This window comes from Canis aureus, chromosome 17 (assembly GCF_053574225.1).
Source record: "Canis aureus isolate CA01 chromosome 17, VMU_Caureus_v.1.0, whole genome shotgun sequence".
NCBI classification, from domain to species: Eukaryota; Metazoa; Chordata; class Mammalia; order Carnivora; family Canidae; genus Canis; species Canis aureus.
Genome location: NC_135627.1, coordinates 11,259,326 through 11,281,934, shown reverse-complemented (window position 1 = coordinate 11,281,934; position 22,609 = coordinate 11,259,326). Strand labels below are relative to the sequence as shown.

The window sequence follows — 22,609 nt, the reverse complement described above, 5'->3', positions numbered from 1 at the left end:
TGTTCTAGAAGCTGAGGAAAGTAAATTTTTAAGTAGCTTCCCATGTGAATGAGTGGCAGGACTCTCATCCAGTGAGTGCAGAATTCAGGGTTGGTATGTAGGCTCTACTGTAGTGAGTGAGAAAGGAGAAGTATGGTCTGAGTCACTGTAGGAGTGAATTGGGTGTTTAGCATCAGGGATATCTGTTTAAATTTGCCTGTTTGCCTGTCCTTATTATAGTTTTTGCTTCCCATTCCCTGCTCCTCTTCCCTGCTCACCAGAGACAATGAGTGCACAGATCGTCTGATCCAGTGGCATGTGCTGGGGATGCAGGTGCACATTTTTTGCAGTATTGTAATGCCAGTATTAGTTCTGTGTTCTGTGGAATCAGAGGATGGATGATGACCACAAGATAGACCAATTAAAGGCAGGCAAGCAAGGGACAATTGGGACTCTGTGGGGGCAATCTGCCCGTTTTATCACAGATTGCCAAGCCCGTTGTGTGCCGCATATCGTTCTGGTGTATTTCAGCCCTGACTCATTTCATCCTCTCAATGACCCTATGAGATAGATACTGTTACTATCTCCATCTTACATGTGAGGAAACCGAATTCGGGAGGCTCCCTGGGAGGTAACCAGTTCACTGAGAGCGGGTGTTGGAGCCCACACCTTCTGTCTCCAGCACCTATGTTTTTGGTATTGGTTCTTACCATTTGATGCCTCCCAGGTGAGGGCTGGAGAGTAGTAGCAAACAGGCTTGTAGGAAAGGCACTTGATTTTTCTTAGCTCCTTTTGACATTTTTGTGATCTGCTTATTTGGTTATAGCAACATCGCTCAACCCTCCCATAATATTCTCTGTTAAACAGAATTTTTCACTGTTTTGCTCTTGGGTTAAGTGATTGAGCTCTTCTAATGTAAATTGTGCTGTAAGAGGGAAGTAAAAGAAATGGTTAGTGGTTCTGGTGCTGTCTTTGCTCTTTCTCCATTTTTGGAATGTTGTGCCCAAGATTGCGAATCCGAGAAACCACCGAGGAGCTGACACCGATGCAAACACACAAGGGTTTATTTACAAGCTTGAGCTTGGGTCCAAGTATACCCGACACAGCAGAGCAGGGACTTGGACCCCGAGGCTAAGAGGTGTAGCAGCTTTATAGGGGCCGGTGGCCCATGGGATACACAGAAAGTTGCACAGTCATGTCGGTCCACATTGCAGGTGGCCAATTGAATTACATCTTAGCCTATAGTATCCATTTGAGCTGGCCTATTACTTTGGTCAGAATTGGCACGCAGTTTTGGCGGGCACAAAGCAGGGTTACATTTCCGATTAGGGTGTGCCCACCGGCTTGACTAGGGTGGGACAGCGCCTTAAGCAATAAGCAGGTCATGTGGGGGTCATACAGGAGGTGGCAGTTGTAGCACAAAATGGAATCAGTCCTGCTCTGCTTGTCCAGGGGTAGGAGATTTTTGTTAAATTTCCTGGGTCCCACATGGAACTGCTGTTCTGTAACCTATATGATTTAATATTTACCTCATTGGTGTTCCCAAGTGGTAAATAACTTCAGAACCAGCGTGTGGGTTCCTTTAAACTGGGATTATAGGCTGGAATTGCAGAACAAACCACAGAGACTTGAATTGAATCATATCGTTAGACTGACTGTTCCTTTTTCCTACTTCCTGATTTGAAGCCATAGGAATAGGATTGCTAATATTTTGTTTCATTTGGTTTTATACTTTCCAGTGTTTTCTCAGTGTTTTCTGACCAATGGAGTATTAACATAAAAACAAATATTCTAAGTACTTCAATTGACATTTTATTTTATTTAGTTTTTAAAGATTTTATTTATTTGAGAGAGACAGAGACAGAGATAGTGAGAGGGAGAGCACAAGTGGAAAAGAGAGGGAGGGGACGCCTGGGTGGCTCAGTGGTTGAGCGTCTGACTTTGGCTCAGGGCATGATCCTGGAGTCCTGGGATCGAGTCCCAGATTGGGCTCCCTGCATGGAGCCTGCTTCTCCTCTCTCTGCCTGTGTCTCTGCCTTTCTCTCTGTGTCTCTCATGAATAAATAAATAAAATCTTTAAAAAAAAAAAAAAAAAAAAGGAAAGAGAGAGAGAATCAGACTCCTCCATTGAGCAGGGAGCCCGATGCGGGGTTCGATCCCATGACTCAAGTTGCAGGATGCAGTAAGAAAAGTGCTTGACTGAGGGTTAAAAGACAAGGGTACATATTGGGCTGTTTTGCCCAGCAGCAGTGGTATTTCATTGAGTGTGCTTTGTGTTAACCTGAAGCAAAACCTAAGCCTATTTGTTTCCTTAGCTCCTGTCTGAACTACTGTGTGGTGCTTCCTTACTGTATCACTTAAATGTGTCAATTTGAATAAGCCACTACATCTCATTGGATATAAGTTTGTTCACTTCAAACATGGATGATGGTGGAGATGAGCAGTTCTGTTGGCCCTGGAGTAGATCATTTAGGAGACTATTATCACAACAGACTTGTTTCTGCGGAAGCTGATGGATAGTTTATTAATTCAACAAATAACATGTTGATGCATTGATTTGCTAAGTTCTGGGGATTTCGTGGAGAGCAGTAGACCTAGTCATTGCTGTCATAATTGAAGGACAAAGTGTTATCTGGTCACACAGCAAAGGCTTTCTGGAGAAAATGAGATTTTGGTGAAACCTGAAGACTCACCCCTGAGTTTAACAGAATATGGTCATTTTTTCTCTCCTCCAGACTGCTGCTTTCCAATCTCATATCCCTCTTGTCTCTCTCTAAATTCTGTTTGTTGGTTCATTCAGCATCAGCTATTTATTGAATGATGACTGTGTGCCAGACAGTTCTAGGAATTTAAAACCTATTCCTGAACCAGTTAGAGATTTAAATCAGCTAGAGATTTCTGCTTTTATGGAGCTTATATTTTAATGTGGTAGGGAGATGCAGAGGGTAGACAATATTCAAAATAATAAGTAAATTATACACTCAAATTCTTCAAAATGCAGCCATAGTGAGTACTCTGTTTTTTTGCTCTTAGGCTGAAGTTCAGCAGCCTCTTTATTGTGGCCTGTGCAGCCATGCCTCACTCTCTGGTTGGCTTGCTGTTCAGGCCTTGTCCCCCTGACTCTGTTCTACTACGCTTTCATTTGTCAAGTCTCTTGCATAGGAACTCTGTTCTTGAATTAGAGTGTCTCTGTTGTCATGTGCCCTCTTTACTTTTCCTGCGTAACATGCATCTTGATAATGGTTTCTTAGCTGCTGTATAGTCATTTAAGGGCCTACCTTTCCCACTAGACTATAAATTACATGAAGACTGGGATGGTGCCTTTTTTATTCCCTCCTGTCTTCAGGGTCTGGTACATGGCATATAGGCTAGGGAGCTGGAGAATGCCTGTGTGGGCTTGAGGGTGGGAGGGAAAGCCAAAGTAGGGAGGGGCTGGGGACCAGACTGGTACTTAGGCAGGCAGGATCCAGTACTGACACCACGTAAAGGATTTGAATTTTGGTTCTAAGGCAGTGGGGAGTCCTGAAAAGTTTAAACAGATTTTGGCAATACTATTTTGTCTTGATAATGTTTTATGCCCTAGAAATAATTAATTAGTTTGATACCTTCAAGTGTGGCTGATTTAATTTTTAAATTGTGAAAATAGTATCTTAATGGTAAAAAAGTTAAATATGTATGTGTCTGCAGCACTAAGTCAAAGTTCCCTCTTCCCTACCTCTTATCCTACTTTCAAGCAGTAACTCAAGCTGAGGTTTTTGTATATGTCCATGCATAAGCTTTTATGAGCATTCCAAGGTGTTTTTCTGTCTAATAAAGATAAGGTCATACTATAAATATTCTGCTACAACTTGATTCCCCCCACATTGTGCACTGCATTTGACATATTCTTAGAGTGTAGGCGTTACCTTCCTGAACCCCAGTCCTCATTACTCGGCATAGAGCCAAGGCATTTGGAACTCTGCTGAGTCCTGAAAGTCCTACCAGAATAGGCCATGCTTTCCCCTGGACTTCATGCTGTCCTTTTCTACCTCTTGCTTTTTGTCTTCAGTTTTCACCTTGTGTCCTTGGTTTCTAGAACATATGAAATAACTTCTGAATTTGGATTTTTGTTCCTTGTTGTTCTTTCTATTTAGACTTCTTTTGCCTTAATTTTCCTGTAGTGGTGATGGTTCTCTTTAGGCATTCGTTTACATTTTATTTCAGAAGAATCCTTTCTGTTTTTTTTTTTCTTTCTTAAAAAAGAAAATTTTTTTTTTTTTTTTTTTTTTTATGATAGTCACAGAGAGAGAGAGGGGCAGAGACACAGGCAGAGGGAGAAGCAGGCTCCATGCACCGGGAGCCCGACGTGGGATTCGATCCCGGGTCTCCAGGATCACGCCCTGGGCCAAAGGCAGGCGCCAAACCGCTGCACCACCCAGGGATCCCCATTAAAAAAGAAAATTATTAAGTAACCTTTACTGCCTGTGTGGAGCTTGAACTCGCAACCCCAAGATTGGGGGTCATATTCTCGACTGACTGCACCAGCCAGGTGCTCCCAGAAGGAGCCTTTCTGAGCAGTGTTCTCCCTGCTCCCTCAGTACCATTTGTTTCCTTGTAACATTTATTTCAATTCTCAGTTGATTTGTTTGCTCCCTTTCGGTTTCCCTTATTAAAGAAGACTGTAAGTTCTGTGAGTGCAAGAACTATTTCATCTAGTATTATATTTGAATTAACCTCATCGTTTTAGACTGTGGCATATTCTGTTTCATGTATGTATCCTTTTTGGTACCAATCCCTTATTGAAGACCTTTAAAATGGTTTTCTGATTTTCCTACCGAAATACCAGCAACAAATTAAAAATTATTTATTTATATATCTCTCCACGTGCATGCTTGTGCATGTATCTGTAGGACAGCTTACAAAAAAAGAAAAACGTAGGTCTCCAAATTTTTGATGGATACTAGACAATTCTTTTCAAAAAAAGATCACACCATTTCATATGACATCAATAGTGAGAGTCATGTCTGCTTACCTTCAGGTCTTCACTTCTGACTATTGGCAGACTTTGGCAGATCGAACGTGGTCTCTCATTGTTTTAGCTTAAATGCCTATAATTATGACTCAAGTTGAACATATTTCATATATTCTTTTGGATTTCATTTTACGGAAACTTCTCATTTAATTTTTTGGCCATTTTTCCTGACAATTGTTGGTCTTTTTTCTTGTTGATTCAGGGGTTTTAATTAAAAAATGTTTTTCTGTCTGTAGTCTTAAAGGAAAGTTATAATGTGTGAAATGTCATTGCCATTGAATTTGGAGCTATATGGGGCTTTTTAATCTCTTTATATTGCCTGATGATACCTAAATAAATGTACTAAAAGAACATATTAGAGATGAGTATATTTAATAGTTTCTTGTTGGAACTGGTAATAGTTTTTAAATGTCCAATATATAATATATCCTGAATAAAATATCTTGGGATAAATGAATAACAAATGAAAACCTAATTTTTAAGGCGGTTTGATTTTACTTGGAAGTTCATTGAGTAAAATTTACTTTTCATAGTAGGAAATATTCTTAAGAGTTGACAGCTGAAAACACAGGTTGCCCAGTTAAATCTGAATCTTAGATAAACAATGATTTTTTAAAAAAAGTATGTCCCAAATATTGCATCATAGTAAGGAAACATATCTGTTAGTTAAAAGAAAAGATTGTTTTGTGGCAGTATATTGAAGTTATGAATTATGACAGTCAAAAAATTTTTAGAAGTTTTGGTTTGTGTAAACAGATATATGTATGTACACACATATATCCGTAATGTGTATATAATAAATATAACTAATGAATTCTGTGAATTATCTTTTAACATTTGCCTGTTTGTCAGTTCTCTCAAGCTAACGGACTTTTGTGACAGCAGTTTATTTTCTCTCCAAATATATTTTGCAAATATGCTGTTACACATTTGAAATAAAAGACATGTTAAAACTTTCCTTTTAGGCTTCTTATAATCCAGTCTCCATCAGCCAGCGCTCTTCCTGTATTTTGTTCGCGAGGCACTAATTGTCCGCATTTGGCAGGTTTAACACTTCCTGACAGAGAGGCTATTAAGGGGAAGTATTCTCCAATAACTGTCACTGGCTTGAACAAAGAACCTTCAAACTCAATGTGTGGAAACCACTAACATTCTTAAATGACCCTTTTCATGGATTTTTGTCCCTTTAAGCTAAAATTTGGAGAATGTAGGGCCAGCAAAAACAGCAAGGTGTCATAAAGCAGTAATCCTTGATTTTTGGGAGAGTAGAGTGGGAGGTATAGATTTATCTCTGACTTGAGAACAATTGTTATTTGGAAAATCTCATTAGCAGATGTGACTGCTTGGAGTAGGAAAAAAAAAAGACTTAAAACTGATGTCGCTTTCAGGACCGCTTTGAACTTAACAAGCACCTATTTGTGGAGCAGACTGGCTAATGAAAGGAAATTAAATTTTTCTGACAACTTCCCCTGCCAACCTCCTTATTCAGGGGATGTTATTAGGTACTGAAGACTTTTAAGGAAGATTTTTTTTTTATTAGACATAAATGAATCAGTTATAAACATCCCCTGCCCTTCCTTTTGGGGGAGGATTCTGACATGGTGTTACACTACATTTTTAAATTGCTGGCTTAAAGGCTTACAAAATACCAGCCTTCACTTTAGTATTTTAAAGTTATTTTTTTTGAAAATTCATGCATTCTCACTAGCTAATGGTTTCAAAATATTGTCATTCCTTGTGATCAGTTTATATCCCTGAGTTGTAAAGAAAAGCCACATTTTAGCTTTCTCCATATTGTTCATGGGGAGTGTATCAGGAGTGTCCTGTGCTAGGTAAGAGTTAGTGATCAATGAAATGGTTTAGATCTGAGGAAACTTTTTCTTCTTTCGGTTGCATTGGTTGATATTTAGCAATAATTAATCCTTACATCATCAACTCTTACCTTGTACTGTTTTGGAAAGCATTTGCTTTCCTTGGCTTTATCAGAGTTTCCTCCCACAAGTTGGCTCATGGAATTTAAGGTTTTAAATGACATAACAAGATGTGCCTAGTAAAGATAAAATATGTACCTGAGAGAAAAGGACAAGAAGGAAAGGAAAAAGTAATGGAGACTACTAAAGGAATTTTTTGGGGGGACAGTTGGCAGTTTCTGTAGATACTGGAACTTTACCTTTTATTTCTGGAAAATCTTGAGCCTCTCCGAAACAATAGAGAATCAACTCCCCCTGCTGACAGAATCCAGGAAAACATGACATATAAATATCAGAGGGACAGAAACAAGCTGGCCGTAGACAAGCTTTAATGATCTGATTTATGATTCAGTATTGATTGTAAACATCTAAATTCTGCTGTTAAATTCCAGCAACTGCACCAAGTCATTTGGCAATTCTAGTAGTGCTTCCTGCCAGCTCATTTCGAACTGCTTTGAGTTTCTTAATATAATAATGATGAGGTAGAATTTACATTCCACTTATGGTATTAATTTTACATTTCTCTGAATGAAAAGAGTTAGAAGGTTGTAAAATTGAACATTAAATGAATCATTGGAGACAGTAGTGCAATATATGACTGCCCTAAAGACATTGTGCAATGGCTGATGGGATTAATGTTGGGTCTCATTTCCTGCTTTTACAGGATGCAGATGAAGCTGTCAGAATTGCAAGGGAAATTGGTAAGTTCTTAAATTAACTTTGGTAGAGTTTCTAGGTCTTTCAGCAGCAGATATGGTTGAGTAAACATGTAATAAGTAACCCCATAGAGCAAATAATATTTTAATACTTTTTGGATTTTGATTACTTGTCCCTTTGGAAAAATTTATCAGGTGAATTACTGTGTTCTATTATGAAAGTGAACTTTAAAGAGTAATTTGACTTTAATTATAGCCCTTTTGTAAGTTGAAAATCACTTGCTAGTTAAAAGAAGAAATTGTCTTAACACTTGAGCTTCAATGTGATATAAATTTTATGTACTAGTTAAATACAACTTCTTAAAGTTTAAAGAAATGAAAGGTTAAAATGAAGATTTCCTATTTGTCAAGGCTCTTGGAGTTTTTACCTTTTCTTAAGATGTTAAATATCTACTTTTAAAAATCTTGCTAGGAAAAAGAATACGAGAAATCAGAATGGAATATTCTAAAAACTGTCCCTATTGCTCATGACATTGATTCTATTTTCAGTATCTACTAACTTAAAAAAATGTATGAGGGCATATTGTTATCAGGGATTAGAAATGCTACTCAGTAACTATAATTGTATTAATCTGATTACTATTTATATACATTTGACAGAACATTGTAGGTATGTGAGAGAATCAGTGCCTGGCAATCAGGAAATCTCAGCATCTTAGCTTTCCTACATGGGTAGGACTAAACTTTTCAGCATCCTACTTTAACATTCTCTAGTCTTGTTTTCTCATTAAGATCGATTATTTAGAATGATTTTATTCACTGGGAGAGCATTTGATTTGGCAAAATTTACATAGTTGTGATATATATCTTATTTCTGAAAGTAATTGAGTTAGTAGTAAATACATTCTTCACAGTCAGTTCTGGCTAGCTTAACAGGTCTGCAGTGACCTGGAAAGTTGCTTGGTTTCTGGGTCCCTGTGTCTAGTTGGGTCTGGCTAAATTATTTTGGTTTGGCTCATGGTTAAGTGTGTTTTGTTCTTTGTTTTGCAAACATTGCTGCTGCCGATGGAGATTTGGACTTAAGACCAGGTCTTAGAAAATTTTACTTTATCTTATAACTATGTCTCTTCCTTAATCATTTCTTCAGACATATCAACATTTTCAAAAAGCATTTTACTACTTCACAGGAAGATTTGCTAGATTGCTGAATAAGCTGGACTACATGGAAATGATTTGTGGTTTATTCTTTGAGAAAATCAAAAGCTGCCTTTGAGGTTTGAAATTGGTTGCATTCCTCGCAGCCTAAGAGGCATGTTGGGTACCTGCTGGCTTTTGGGGAGACTTTTTTTTTTAAAGTAATTTCATTTTATTCTATTATATACTCTTAGATTTAAAAAGTCATCTTTTTGGTTCTAGTTTAGACAGTATTGTTATCCATAATAAGATAGATTAATACTATTAGCACAACAGTATCTACATAGAAAGGACAGACTATTTGGAGGAGCTTCGTGCAGTGGCAGTATTGTAGCCAATAGGTTTATCTGAGGCGCGATCATTGCTAATTGAAAGACTGGAGGAATTTAGAGAAATGAAAGAGATTAGAAGAAAATCTTGAATTACATTGGCATGCTATATTTTGAATTATGACTCTTCCACTCTTGAGCATTTCTTTTGTATAAATGGCAGGCTGCAGATTGCTTGCTTTCATGTCTTTTACCTTTTTTTTTTTTTTTAAATAATCTGTGACCTTTAAAATAATTAGTTAATCATAATGGGACTCTGAATAGTTCTCATCATTTGGCTTTCCTCCCTTAATATTTTAATGCTGTGCTTTACTTCCCTTTGAGCTTACTCCCGAGGTTACCTAATTTGATCTCAGGCTCTTTTCTTTATATTGAGGCATAACCTTTATGACTCCTTCCTCTTTCCTATCTTCTAATTCTTCTCCAATTACGCCTTCTCATTTGTGAAATAAATGATCGTAATCATGGCTGTTAAGTGTAGGAGTGCTGGAGTTTTGCTTATACTGAAAGAAAGGGAAGCCGTAAAACTTGACGTGAAATAAAACATAATAGAGAACTAGGGTCATCAGCTTTATAAAGCATTTGGAATTTCCCTGAAAACCTTTCTGAATCACCTCAGAAGCCTCCCATAAAACCTCTTCCCTCAAGTGCCAGCTTCTAAAATAAATGAAATTACATATTATTAGTCTCTTGGTATTCTGTTTTGTTTGGTGATTCATCAGTTTTGTTTTCTACTAATTTTATTGAGATCTATCACATTTTAACTACATTATGATTTTGATGGGCTTTTGTGAATTCATCCAAGAGTTGAATTAAACATTGATTTCATAGGAAAATGTGCTCCTAGTTCTAGACAACTGAATTATAATCAAACTTTTGAACTTGTCCATTTATAGGTAGCAAATTGTCCATGTCATAAATATCTATTCACAGATTTCTCTGTCTACTTCTTTCTGTGTTACATGGAGAAAATTAAATTGACCATCTTTTCTGTGGTTTCCTTCTCTCTTGTGTCTTCTCTCATGGAAACGGGAATCTTTGAGGACAAAGGAGGAAGCTAGCTGCCTTAAGCACTGATGAATTAGGTGTCTTTTACATAATAGTAGCTTTTGTTTATGGAGTATATTTTCCATGAATCAGGCACTTTGTGAATGTTATTTTTAATGCAAATTTTTGGGTTAATTATTTTTTACATTTAAGAAACCAAGGATTAGAGATGGTAAGTACTTTGCTCAAGGTCTTAGACCTACTGAGTGGTGGGCCTGCTTTAAATTTAGGTTCATTTAGCTCCAAAGACTATCGAGTTTTCATTATACTTTTGCTAAACTAATGAGATTACGTGATGAGAGCTCAAATTTGAGTTACTACTTTGTGTAAGGTACTGTAAGGCACTTACACAAGTGATATGTGGAATTGAAGAAACCTTCTCTTATCAGTGACAGGGTGAGAGACTGTTAAGGCTTAATATGTTACTTCTGTGTGCTTGTTTTTTGGTCTTCCTCATCTCTCTCATTCTCACTCCTGATTTTTTTTTTCCTTTGACCTAAGTTTAGAGATACAGGGCTATTGATCCCCAGTTTATCTTTAACCCCAGAGATTGACAATGGTAATCAGTGAGCTTGATTTGCATTAAAGTTTGATCTTTTTATTTAATCAAAGGCCCGAATTGATTCGTAAAAAAAAAAACCAACCCCCCACCCCAAAACCCATAGATATATTGTAAATATAAAACTTGTCCTTTAACGACTTCTGGATAATTCTGATTCTTTTCTTTTACCTGTTTTTCTTATAGCCACAAATCATGCCCGATTTAAATAATATTATTATTTTTGATCCTCAGATTCACCATACTCTAAGCCTGCTTCACCCAAAGTTTCTACATCTTGGTAAATGTCACTCCATTTACTCAGTGGCTAAAGCTAAAACCCAAGATCTATCCTGGTGTCGTTGCCCTGTCGTCCCATTGTCAATATATCAATAGATACTGTCAATCCTTCATTCAGAATACTTCCTATATTCACTACTCACTATCTTTTTACTACCAGTACTCTCTTGCAAACTACCATTGTCCTTGGAGGGACTGTGACAATAGTTTCTCTACTTCTTTTCTTAAATACTTCAAAGTCATTCTTCACATAACTGTCAGTGTGATGTTTTAAAACTCTAAGTAATAAGGACACACCCCCATCTCATCCCACACTGTATCTGCTTTAAGCCCTCTAATGGCTTTTCCTTGCATTTAGATAAAATCAAAATTCCTTACCCTGACTACAAACCCCAAATGATTTGGCATCTGCCTTTCTCTTCAATCTCATTTTATACTACTCCCTTCATCGCCTGCTGTGCTTTAGTTACACTGGCTTTCTTGAATACACCAGACTTCAGAGCCTTAGAATTAGGCTTTTTTGGGGGTGGGGTGGGGTGGGAGTCTGGAGTACTCTAGCTGATGTTTTCACATAGATGCCCCCCCCCCCTTTTTTTAAGATTTTATTTGTTTATTCAGGAGAAACAGAGAGAGAGGCAGAGACACAGGCAGAGGGAGCAGGAGGCTCCTCGCAGGGAGCCCGATGCGGGACTCGATCCCCGGACCGAGGATCACGTCCTGAGCCAAAGGCAGATGCCCAACCACTGAGCCACCCAGGCGTCCCTAGATGGCTCCTTATAGCCATTCATATCTTGGCTGACATGTCATTTCTTCAACAGAAGATACTCTGATATTGCCACTCAATCATTCCTCTTATAACCGTATTCTCCGTCTCTGCAATGATATTTTTCTTGTTCATTACTTTTTCCCTCAATATAGTATTTTGAAATTTTTCTATCATACAACATTTTGAAATCATACATTTTCAATCATACAGCATTTCAAAGTACAGTTGCAGATATGTATCCCACTAAATACTTTAACATAGAAGTCATTAACTGAATTCGATATCTATATACAGTTTTGTGTTTTTTTTGACTTTTTATTTTTTTATTATTTTTTAAAAAGTTTTGTTTTTTAAAAAAAGATTTTATTTATTTATTCATGAGAGACACACAGAGAGAGGCAGAGACATAGGCAGAGGGAGAAGCAGGCTCCCCACAGGCAGCCTGATGTGGGACTTGATCCTAGGACCCTCGGATCATGACCTGGGCCAAAGGCAGAAGCTCAACCACTGAGCCACCAGGTGCCCCCAGTTTTGTTATTCTGAGACAAAATTTATATACAGTAACATGAACTAATCTTAATTATACATTTGCTGATTTCGATGTATGCATACATCTGTGTGTCCTAAAATCTCACCGAGGTATTGGACATGACTGTCACCCCAGAGAGTTCCCTCATGTTCTTTCCACATCAGTTCTCACCATCCTCCTCAGGTCCAGAGGCAACTAGTTCTAAGTTTTTATACTAAAGGTTTGATTTTTAAAAATTGAGATAAAATTTAAATACTATAAAAGTCAATCTTTCCAAGTGTGCAGAAAGTTGGTTTTTGTATATTCACAGTGTTGTGCGACCACCACCATTGTCTGATTCCAGTACATTTTTATTACCCCCAAAAGAATCTCTACTCCTTAGTACTCATCTGCTTATGCCCCTCCAGCCCTGGTCAACCACTAATTTACTTTCTGATTCTATGGATTTGCTTATTCTGATTGATTTGTAAAAATGGCACCTTTTGTGTCTGGCTTCTTTCACTTAGAGTTGTTTTCAAAGTTCATCCATGGTTTACTGTGTATTGGGGCTTCATTCCTTTTTATGACTGAGTAATGACTGAGTAATATTCTATTCTATGTGTATACCACTTTATGTTTGTCCATTCACCTGTGGATAAACAGTTGGGTCATTTCCTCCTTGACTATGGTGAACATGCATCTACATGTATTTGGATAACCAGCTTTAATTCTTCAGGGTGTATACCTGTTTGTGGAATTGCTGGGTTACATGGTAATTCTGTGTTTAACTTTTTTTTTTTTTTAAATTTTTATTTATGATAGTCACACAGAGAGAGAGAGAGAGAGAGAGAGAGAGAGAGAGGCAGAGACATAGGCAGAGGGAGAAGCAGGCTCCATGCACCGGGAGCCCGACGTGGGATTCGATCCCGGGTCTCCAGGATCGCGCCCTGGGCCAAAGGCAGGCGCTAAACCGCTGCGCCACCCAGGGATCCCCTGTGTTTAACTTTTTAAGGAACTGCCAAACTCTTTCCTCAGTGGCTGGACCATTTTTACATTCCTACCAGCAATGTTCCAGTTTCTTGACATCTTTGCCAACATTTGTTATGTTCAGTTTTTTTTTTTTTTTTAAATAATGGCCATCACAGTGTGTGTGAAGTGATATCTCACTAGGCCAGACATTGACAGAATGGATAAAAAATACAACCCAACTATATGTTGTTGACAAGACACTTACTTAGATCCAGAGACAGAAATAGATCAAAAGTGGAAGGATGGAAAAAGATATCCCATGCAAATAGTAACCAAAATATCTATACAGTCCCTGCATTATACAGATTCTGTTTATCTTTGCAAATGATTGTTTTATGTTCATTTAGTTACTGTTTTATAGATGGTGACCAAGTAGGTTACTTTCCTTTTGTATTTCTAGTACTTAACACAATGCTTATCCCATAGTATGTATTCAGGAAGTGGTTATTCAGTGAACAAATCTAAATAAAAATGTTGTATCAGTATACAAATGAATTAAATAATCATGTATGTAGAAATTATTTTCTACAATATTTATAGACCATAATTTGACAGTAATTTCTTATTTCTTTTCCTTTAATCTTTAATTTTGTAATGGATATACCTGGGAAGAACAGGAATATTAAGTAATCCATTATAAACTCTCTGTAAATAGGTAATTAAAAAATAATCTGATTTTTCAAGTAAATTTAGTTTGTGCTTATTAACGACTACTACCCAGCAATTCTTGTAGGTTGTTCTTGGATTCATTAGACTGGGCTAATGGAAGTTTTTAGGAATCTAAGATTCAGATGTATAAGATTATGTGACTGAACCTTATTGCCTTGTCCTTGACTCTGGTGACGTCTTACATTCTTTGCAAGATAGATTCTATGTCTTTTTCTTTCTTCCTTCCCTCCCTTCCTCCCTTCCCCCCTCCCTCTATACCCAATGTGGGGCTCTAAATTATAACCCTGAGATCAAGAGTCCTATGTTCTACTGACTGAGCCAGACAGGTGCCCCCTTCCATTTGTTTCTTTTTGATAGTAGTCTTTATAAGCCTTGGCCTCTGTCTCTCATGAGTATGTAAGGGCTTTGGTCATCCTTTCTTCTATGCCTTGGCTGTTTTCCTTTGTCTATTCTTCCCATCTTCCTTTTGACTTGGCATTACATAAAAAACATTACTCATATTTGTTTGTGTGTTTTTTTAAATAAATAAAGACAAATTGCTTGTACTTAAGAGGGATAAAAATACTTGGCTAAGCCACCAAATCTTTTATTTCTTCTCTTTCATCCCACTTAGAAAATTTTTCACATGTAGTATACAACTGTGTGGTTGAAGATATATTAAAAAATATTATAATTTAGACCATCACAATATCACATCCTGTTAATTTATTTTCCAGTTTGATCCTCGATATGTTTAATATGCTAAGGAGATTTAATAAATGCCTAAGGAGAAGTTATGTTGAAGATAATAATTTTAAAGTATTCTTTGTGAAATCCGATAAAAAGTGAGGTATTTTACTTCATTGTTTTCCCATTGTTGAAGTAATGTGGTGATTGAGGTCAGGATGATAATCCCTGGGAGATGGGAACTAGAGATCTTCATCCCCTCTCTCCCCCGACCCCCAACCCAGCCCCACAATTGTCACTTAGGGTATTTACTTACATTTTCTTTTATTATTCCAGTATACACCTTTTGAATTTAGGCATGATTTTACAAGTTCTCTCTCTGTATTTTTACCATATTCATTCCCACTGCCTTTTTTTTTCTCAGCCCTTAATCATATATTTTTTTGTTTTATTGTTATTCTTTCTTGAATTCCTTTTCTTTTCATTTTTTTTCTATTACTCTATTGCAAAAGACTCTGCATAATGTTCTGACAATAATATGAAAACAAGGAACCTTTGGTTTTTGTTAGGAAACTTCCTGTCTGTGAACCCCTTTTGCTTTAATCTATCAATACTTTGAAATGTGCTTGATTTCTGTTCCCGGAAATAGAGTTAGGATCTAATTTTTTTGTTTGCCTGAGTAGAGGGAGAGAGATAGACAAGATTAGTTTTTCTAAAGAGAATGATTGCCTTTCTGTCAACTAAATAAATAAAATCTTAACAACCAAAAAAAAAGAATAATTGCTTTTCTTTCCAAATCAAAACAAGTAATGTTGTTATTGGTTTACTTTAGCTTGTAATATATCTTGATTATAGCTGTATATGTACAATATTGGTTCATTCTTACTTAAACTAAAATTGTTGTTTGTTTATGTGTGTGGATGGTCAACTTAGGAAAGGCAAAATATCCTGTGTCCACTTCACACTTTGTTTTTCCATGGGAAAAATACAGTGATAATAAGGATCACCTGAGATATATACAGGTGATATATACACCTATATATATCTCTAGTAGTAGCAGAGATATGAATAATTCATAGTTGGACTGCAGTATATAACATGTTTATATTCTAGTTACTGGATGAGTATAGATCCCACATAGTACTGACGCATATGAATATCATTTTGGTCTGAAATGCGTGAACCCATACAGTATAGCAAAACTAAGTTGATAATGTTGAAATTAACTATAGCTAATTTGTAATTAAAAGAAAAATAAGATTAGGAGAAAATTATGAACAAACATACACAAAGTGGGTAATGCATTTGTTAATGGTATTCATTTCCTCAAATTTCTTGAATTTAAACTACCTCTTTGTATATATGATAGGAATTTTTCCATGTAGCCAAGTGTTGTATGGCAGCCATGTTTCCCAGTATATTCTGAATTGTGTTTCCTTGGAAAATTCTAGTAATATGCTAATATTTGAGTTCATGTAGTTGTCATTAATTCATAAGAGCACTAGTATTCCACATTTGTATTGCTCTTTCTTGTGATCGTAAGCAAAGAAGGGTTTTTCTTCATCCTATGTGTTTACTTCCCATCGGTCACATTGTGGGATAGGAAGGAGTTCTGCTGTCTTGCTAACCTCATGCAGAGAATAAAGCTGATGGAAGTTCTACCATTTACAATGTCATGGATCACAGAGGCAGGAATTAGAGAGGGCTCAATTGGGCTTTTCCCATGATTCAGTTGTATTTCATTATGTGGTTTCACTATTTATGCATGATAGTCATCATTTCCCAAATCTTGAATTCATCAACTTCTCTCCATTTCTCTACTGATCTCTTTCTGTTTAAGCTAATGTCATCTCTTCTCTCTCTCTCTCTCTCTCTCTCTCTCTCTTTCATCTCTTGTCTTAATCACTCTAATAGCCTTTCAAATGTATTCCTCTGTCAGGTGGGATTCTTTTGGAAACAGATTCTGGAATTTTACTGGGGAAATACTCTTGGGACCAACGTGTGTGAGGGAGTGAAAGAAACTAGACTGAAGGAGAAATTGAATTGAGTTGAGATGCAGACTCAACAAAGGCCTTAGCCTGCAAAGAGCTCTGGTCTTTTATAGTTGTTTCAAATTAGGGCCATGGGATTGAGCCTTATACACCCATATCAGCTTACCACTGGATGTGGGCTGCCCCTAAGAAGGGGCAAGATCATAGGCAGAAAACTGAGGACCAAGACTTCAGTAGCTGGGGGAATGGCTTAAAGTGGTGATCTGGATAGAAATCACTATTTCACAATTTTGATATATATTTTTCATGATTGTTCATTTCTGAGTACTTTCAGATTTTAAAAAAGATTTTAGTTTTTTTTTTAAGATTTTAGTTTTTAAATTTTATTTATTATTTAAATAGATTTTATTTGAAAATAATCTCTATACCCCAAATGGGGCTTAAACCCACAACCCTGAGATCAAGAGTCTCATGTTCTACCATCTGAGCCAGCCAGGTGCCCCAGATTTCTATTAGGTTTTTTGACTCATGATTCTTAGGAATGCATTTTAAAATAACTGAACATTTTCTACTTTTTATTCTATTAATTTCTAAATTGCTTTCTGGTAAGTGAATATGATCTTTTTAAATTTAGAATCTTTCTGAGTTGTTGAGAATTATTTTACAGCCAAGGAGTAAGTCACTTTACATATTACATGTGTACCTGAAAAGAATGTATATTCTCAAATTATTGTGTGATATATTTTATAGATAACCAGCAGGTCAAAGCTACCTATTAGGATGTTGAAATCTTGTAATGACTTTTTGGCTATTTATTTGGTCAATTTTTGAAAGAGTGAATTTCCCAGTTCTTCCTTGCTTGTTAGGTTTTGCCTCTGTATATTCTTAAGATAAGTTAATGGGTAATATAACAGTGTAATGTGTCATCTTGGCTAACTTTGCTTTTAATCAATGTGTAGCGAATTTTGGCTTTTTAATCTGATTTTTTGTGATGATAATATGTCTACACCAGCTCATTTTTCTTTTTTCCTTGTATGTTCTTACAACTTTTAAGTCAACCAGTGAACCATTGTTTTAGGTGAATCTCTTTAAGTATATTGCCTGGTGTTTCGTTTCTATTCAGAGTATTTGTCTTTTAACCAGAGTGTAGTCCATGTATACTCATTGTATTTACTACTGTATTTTGATTTATTTATATTGTCTGCTTTTTAAAATTTATTATTATTTTTTTATTATCTGCTTTTTATTTTTGTTCCTTTTCTGGATTCTGTTTTCTCTTTTTTCTTGACTTCTTGATGTGACTTTAAAAATTTCTCTTGTTCTGTTTTATTTCATTTCCCCTCCACCCCTCTCCACCATGATGGAAATTTTACACTCATGTTCTAGTCTTTCAGTGTTTACTATAGAAATTTCAACTTTGGACACCTGGGTGGCTAAGTGATTGTCTGCCTTTGCTCAGGTTGTGATCCTGGGGTTCCGAGATCAAATTCTGCATCTGGCTCCTCGTAGGGAGCCCGCTTCTTCCTTTGCCTATGTCTCTGCCACTCTTTCTGTGTCTCTCATGAATAAATAAATAAAATCTTAAAAAAAATTTAAATTTCAGAGATATTCCTTCAGGTGTCCTTTCAGAATATAGTCCTTCAGGCTATATTCTCCTATATTAAACTTTTTAAAACATTCACTTATTTTAAATTTCAGTCTAAAGTTTATCCTACTACCAAAGAAGTACTTTAATACTGTTTACCATTTATATGCTTTTTAATATTTTATTTCCTTATTTTTTTGCTTCACTAATAAAACTTTATTATAGGGTGTAATCATCCATTGTTGATTTAGCTTTACCCAAATGCTTATTTTCTTTGTTCATTGTTCCTTTCATCTTTGATTCTTTCTGTTTTTCCTGGAAGTTACTCTTTAGAAGTTAGTGTGGTTAGTTAATTCAGTTTTTGTTTGCATGAACTGTCTTTCATTCTTTCTTGAAAGATAGTTTTGCTATATATGCAAATCTAGATTGATAGTAGTCCTCTATCAGCAAAGTGCTGGAATGTTGGTATTGTGTTACATAGCTATTGAAGACATAGCTCTAATTTTTGTTTCTTTGTAGGCAGTCTGATCTTTTTTGTCTGCTTCATAAAATCATTTTTATTGATGTACACTTTATGAAGAATAAAATCTAGCTATTTGAAATGTATAGTTTAGTGAATTTTAATAAATGTAACAATTAAGATATAGAACATTTCTATCCTTTTTGAAATGTCCCTTCCCCCATCTTACATTTCCACTAGCAGCGTTTGAGAGTTCCAGTTATTCCAGCAAAACACTTAACATTGCTTGTCTTTTTAGTTTTAGTTATTCTAATGGATGTGTAGTTTTATTTCTTTGTTATTTAAAATTCTGTTTCCCTAATACCAAAATACTGTTGAGTATATTTTCACATGCTTAATGCTTTCACATTCATTAATCTTCTTTTGTAAACTGTCTTCAAATTTTCAGCCCCCCTTAAATGATTAATAATAGTTTTTTAGCACAGTTTTAGATTTACTGAATAATGGAACAGTTCATTAAGTAGATAGTGTTCCATGTACATTCCCAACCAAAGCCTTCTGCAGTTTTCTAAATGTTAAAACTTTGTGTTAGTGTAGTGCACTTGTTACAATTAATAAACCAACAATGATACATTAACTGTAGTCCAGAATTTACATTATTTCCCTGTTGGTATTGTATAGTTCTAGGTGTTTTGACAAATGCATAATGACATGTATCTACCATTATAGTTTCATTCACAATAGTTTGCCTTGTGCTTTACCTTTCAACCCTCTTTTCCCTTCCTCCACATACTGCTTATTATAATTCTATGCTCTTGCCTTTCCGGAATGTTACATACTTAGAATCATACAGTATGTAGCCTTTTCAGACGGGCTTTTTTCACTTAGCTACATGCATTTAAAAGTTCCTTCATGGGCGCGCCTGGTTGGCTCAGTCAGTTAAGCATCTGCCTTTGGCTCAGGTCTTGATCTCAGGTTCCTGGGATCAAGCTCTGTATCAGGCTCCCTGCTCAATGGAAAGTCTGCTTCTCCCTCTCCCTCTTTGATATGTCTTTTTGTGGCTTGATTTCTCATTTTTTAAAATTGTTGAGGGGTGCCTGGGTGCCTCTGATGGTTAAGTATGTCTTCAGGTGAGGTCATAATCTCTGGGTCCTGGGATTGAGCCCCACATCAGGCTCCTGGCTCAGCAGAGAGCGTGCCTCTGCCTCTTCCCTCACTTGTGCACTTAACTCTCTCTATCTCTCTGTCTCGAATACATAAAATCTTTAAAAAATAATTGTTGAATAATATTCCTTTGTATGGATATACAACAGATTGTTTATCCATTTGCCTTTTGAAAGATATACCTTGGTTGTTTCTGGTTCTTGGCAATCATAGCAAAGTTGATATAAGCATTTTTATGTGTAGGTTTTGTGTGGACATAAATTTTCAACTCAGTTTGGTAAATACCTAGGAGTATGGCTGCTGAGGCCTAGGGTAAGGTTATTTTGCATTCCCACCAGCAGTGAATAAGCATTTTTGTTGCTCTCCTATTGCTCTGCATCCTTAATAGCTTTTGGTATTGTGAATGTTTTGGATATTAGCCTTTCCGAGAAGCATATAATAGTATCTTGTTTTAATTTGCATTTCCCTGAAGACAAAGATGTGGAGCACCTTTTTTTTTTTTTTTTAAAGATTTTATTTATTCATTCATGAGAGACACACACAGAGAGAAAAAGAGAAAGAGACACATGTAGAGGGAGAAGCAGGCTTCCTGCAAGGAGCCCAATATGGGGCTCGATCCTGCATCCCAGGATCACGCCCTGAGCCAAAGGCAGACACTCAAACCGCTGCCGAGCCACCCAGGTGTCCTGAGCATCTTTACATTTGCTTATTTGCCATCCTGTATCTTCTTTATAGAGGAGTCTCTTTAAATCTTTTACTGATTTTTTAAATTGGGTTTTCTTATTATTGAGTTTTAAGAGCTCTCTTTTATATACAAGTTCTTTATCAGATATATGTTTTGCAAATGTTTTCTTTTAGTCTTGACTCCTGCTTACATTCTCTTATTTTTTTGTTTTTGTTTTTACAGAGAAGTGTTTCATTTTAATAAAACTCAGTTATCAATGTTTTTCTTTTATGAATTGTACTTTTGGTATCATATCTAAAAACTATTAAACCTAAGGTCATCTAAATTTTCTCCTATTTATTTTCTAGAACTTTGTTTTTATATTCGGGTCTCAGATCCACTGAATTAACTTTTAAGGATTGTGTCTAGATCACTTTTTGTGTCTGAAATTCCACTTCTAGCACCATTTGTTGAAGAGATTATCCTTTCTTTATTGAATTGCTTTTGTTTCTTTGTCAGAGATCAGTTGACTATATTTGTGTGTGTCTGTTTTTGGTTTCTCTATTCCATTGATTAAGTTGTATGCTCTTTTATCAATCCTATGTTGACTGTAGCTTTTCTAATACATTTTGAAGTTGAGTAGTACCAATCTTTTGAAATTGCTATTCTCCTCTAACATTAGCTATTTGGGTGTATTGCTTTTCTGTATAAATGTTAAGATCAGTTTGTTGATATCCACAAAATAATTTGCTGGGATTTTGTTTGGGATTGCATTGCATCTATAGATCAGGTTGAGGAGAATTGGTGTCTTACACATGAATATTTATCCATTTACTTAGATCTTTCTTAATTTCATAGTTTTCCTCATATAGATATCATACATATTTTGTTAGATTTATGCCTAAGCTTTTTTAGGGGGGCGTGGCTAATGTAAATGGTATTGTGTTTTTAATTTCAAATATGAAGTTTTCATTGCTGGTACATAGGAATACAATTAACTTTTTTACATTGACCCTGTATCCTGCAGCCTTATTAGTTCTAGATTTTTTGGTGGTGGTGGTTCTTGATTCTTTGAGGTTTTCATTATAGAAACCATATTACCTGCTAATGAAGAATTTTATTTATTATGTGTTTACCTTTTTTTTTTAACCTTTTTCTTGTCTTATTGCATAAAATCGAACTTGTAAAGGATGTTGAAAAGGAGTGGTGAGAAGGGATATGCTTACTTTGTTCCTTATTTTGGGGGAAAGTTTCTATGATCTCACCATTAAGTATAAGGGTAGGTGTAGGTGTAGATGTTCTTTAGGAAGGACTTTCTTTCTATTAAGGACTTTCCTTCTATTCATAGTTTGCTGAACTCAATGGGGGTGAATTTTGTCATGCTTTTTCTCCATCTGCTAATAGGGTCATGTCAGATTTTTTTTCCTTAGCCTGTTGATGTGAAGGATTACAGTAATTGGTTTTTGAGTGTTGAACTAACGTTGCATAATGGGAATAAATCCCACTTGGTCATGGTATAATTCTTTTTATACATTGGGATTTTTTCCTTTCAGTTATTTTTATATCTAGGAATTCAAATTTTAATTTTTTTTATATTTCCATTTCTCTCACCATGATAATTTTTTCGTTTTAGAAAGATTTTTTTTTTTAAAATTTTTATTTTTTATTTATGATAGTCGCACAGAGAGAGAGAGAGAAGCAGAGACATAGGCAGAGGGAGAAGCAGGCTCCATGCACCAGGAGCCTGACGTGGGATTCGATCCCGGGTCTCCAGGATCGCGCCCTGGGCCAAAGGCAGGCGCCAAACCGCTGCGCCACCCAGGGATCCCCGTTTTAGAAAGATTTTTAAAAAGATTTATTTAGGGACGCCTGGGTGGCTCAGCGGTTGCGCATCTGCCTTTGGCTCAGGGTGCGATCCCGGAGTCTCTGGATCAAGTCCCACATCGGGCTTTGTGCATGGAGCCTCCTTCTCCTTCTGCCTGTGTCTCTGCCTCTCTCTCTCTCTCTGTGTCTCTCATGAATAAATGAATAAAATCTTTAAGAAAAAAGATTTATTTATTTTAGGGGATCCCTGGGTGGCTCA

At 36.3% G+C, this 22,609-nt stretch overlaps 1 protein-coding gene and 1 pseudogene across 8 annotated transcripts in view; both read left to right on the top strand.

Moving 5' to 3' along the window:
• Positions 1-22,609, top strand: part of PCCA (propionyl-CoA carboxylase subunit alpha) — a 461,536-nt gene that overhangs the window by 175,933 nt on the left and 262,994 nt on the right. For all 8 annotated transcript variants that reach the window (XM_077855069.1, XM_077855072.1, XM_077855071.1 and 5 more), the window contains one exon: positions 7,625-7,661. In XM_077855069.1, the coding sequence (XP_077711195.1) occupies positions 7,625-7,661 (37 nt within the window). The remainder of the gene's footprint in view (positions 1-7,624; positions 7,662-22,609) is intronic.
• Positions 9,119-9,186, top strand: LOC144288180 (U4 spliceosomal RNA; annotated as a pseudogene).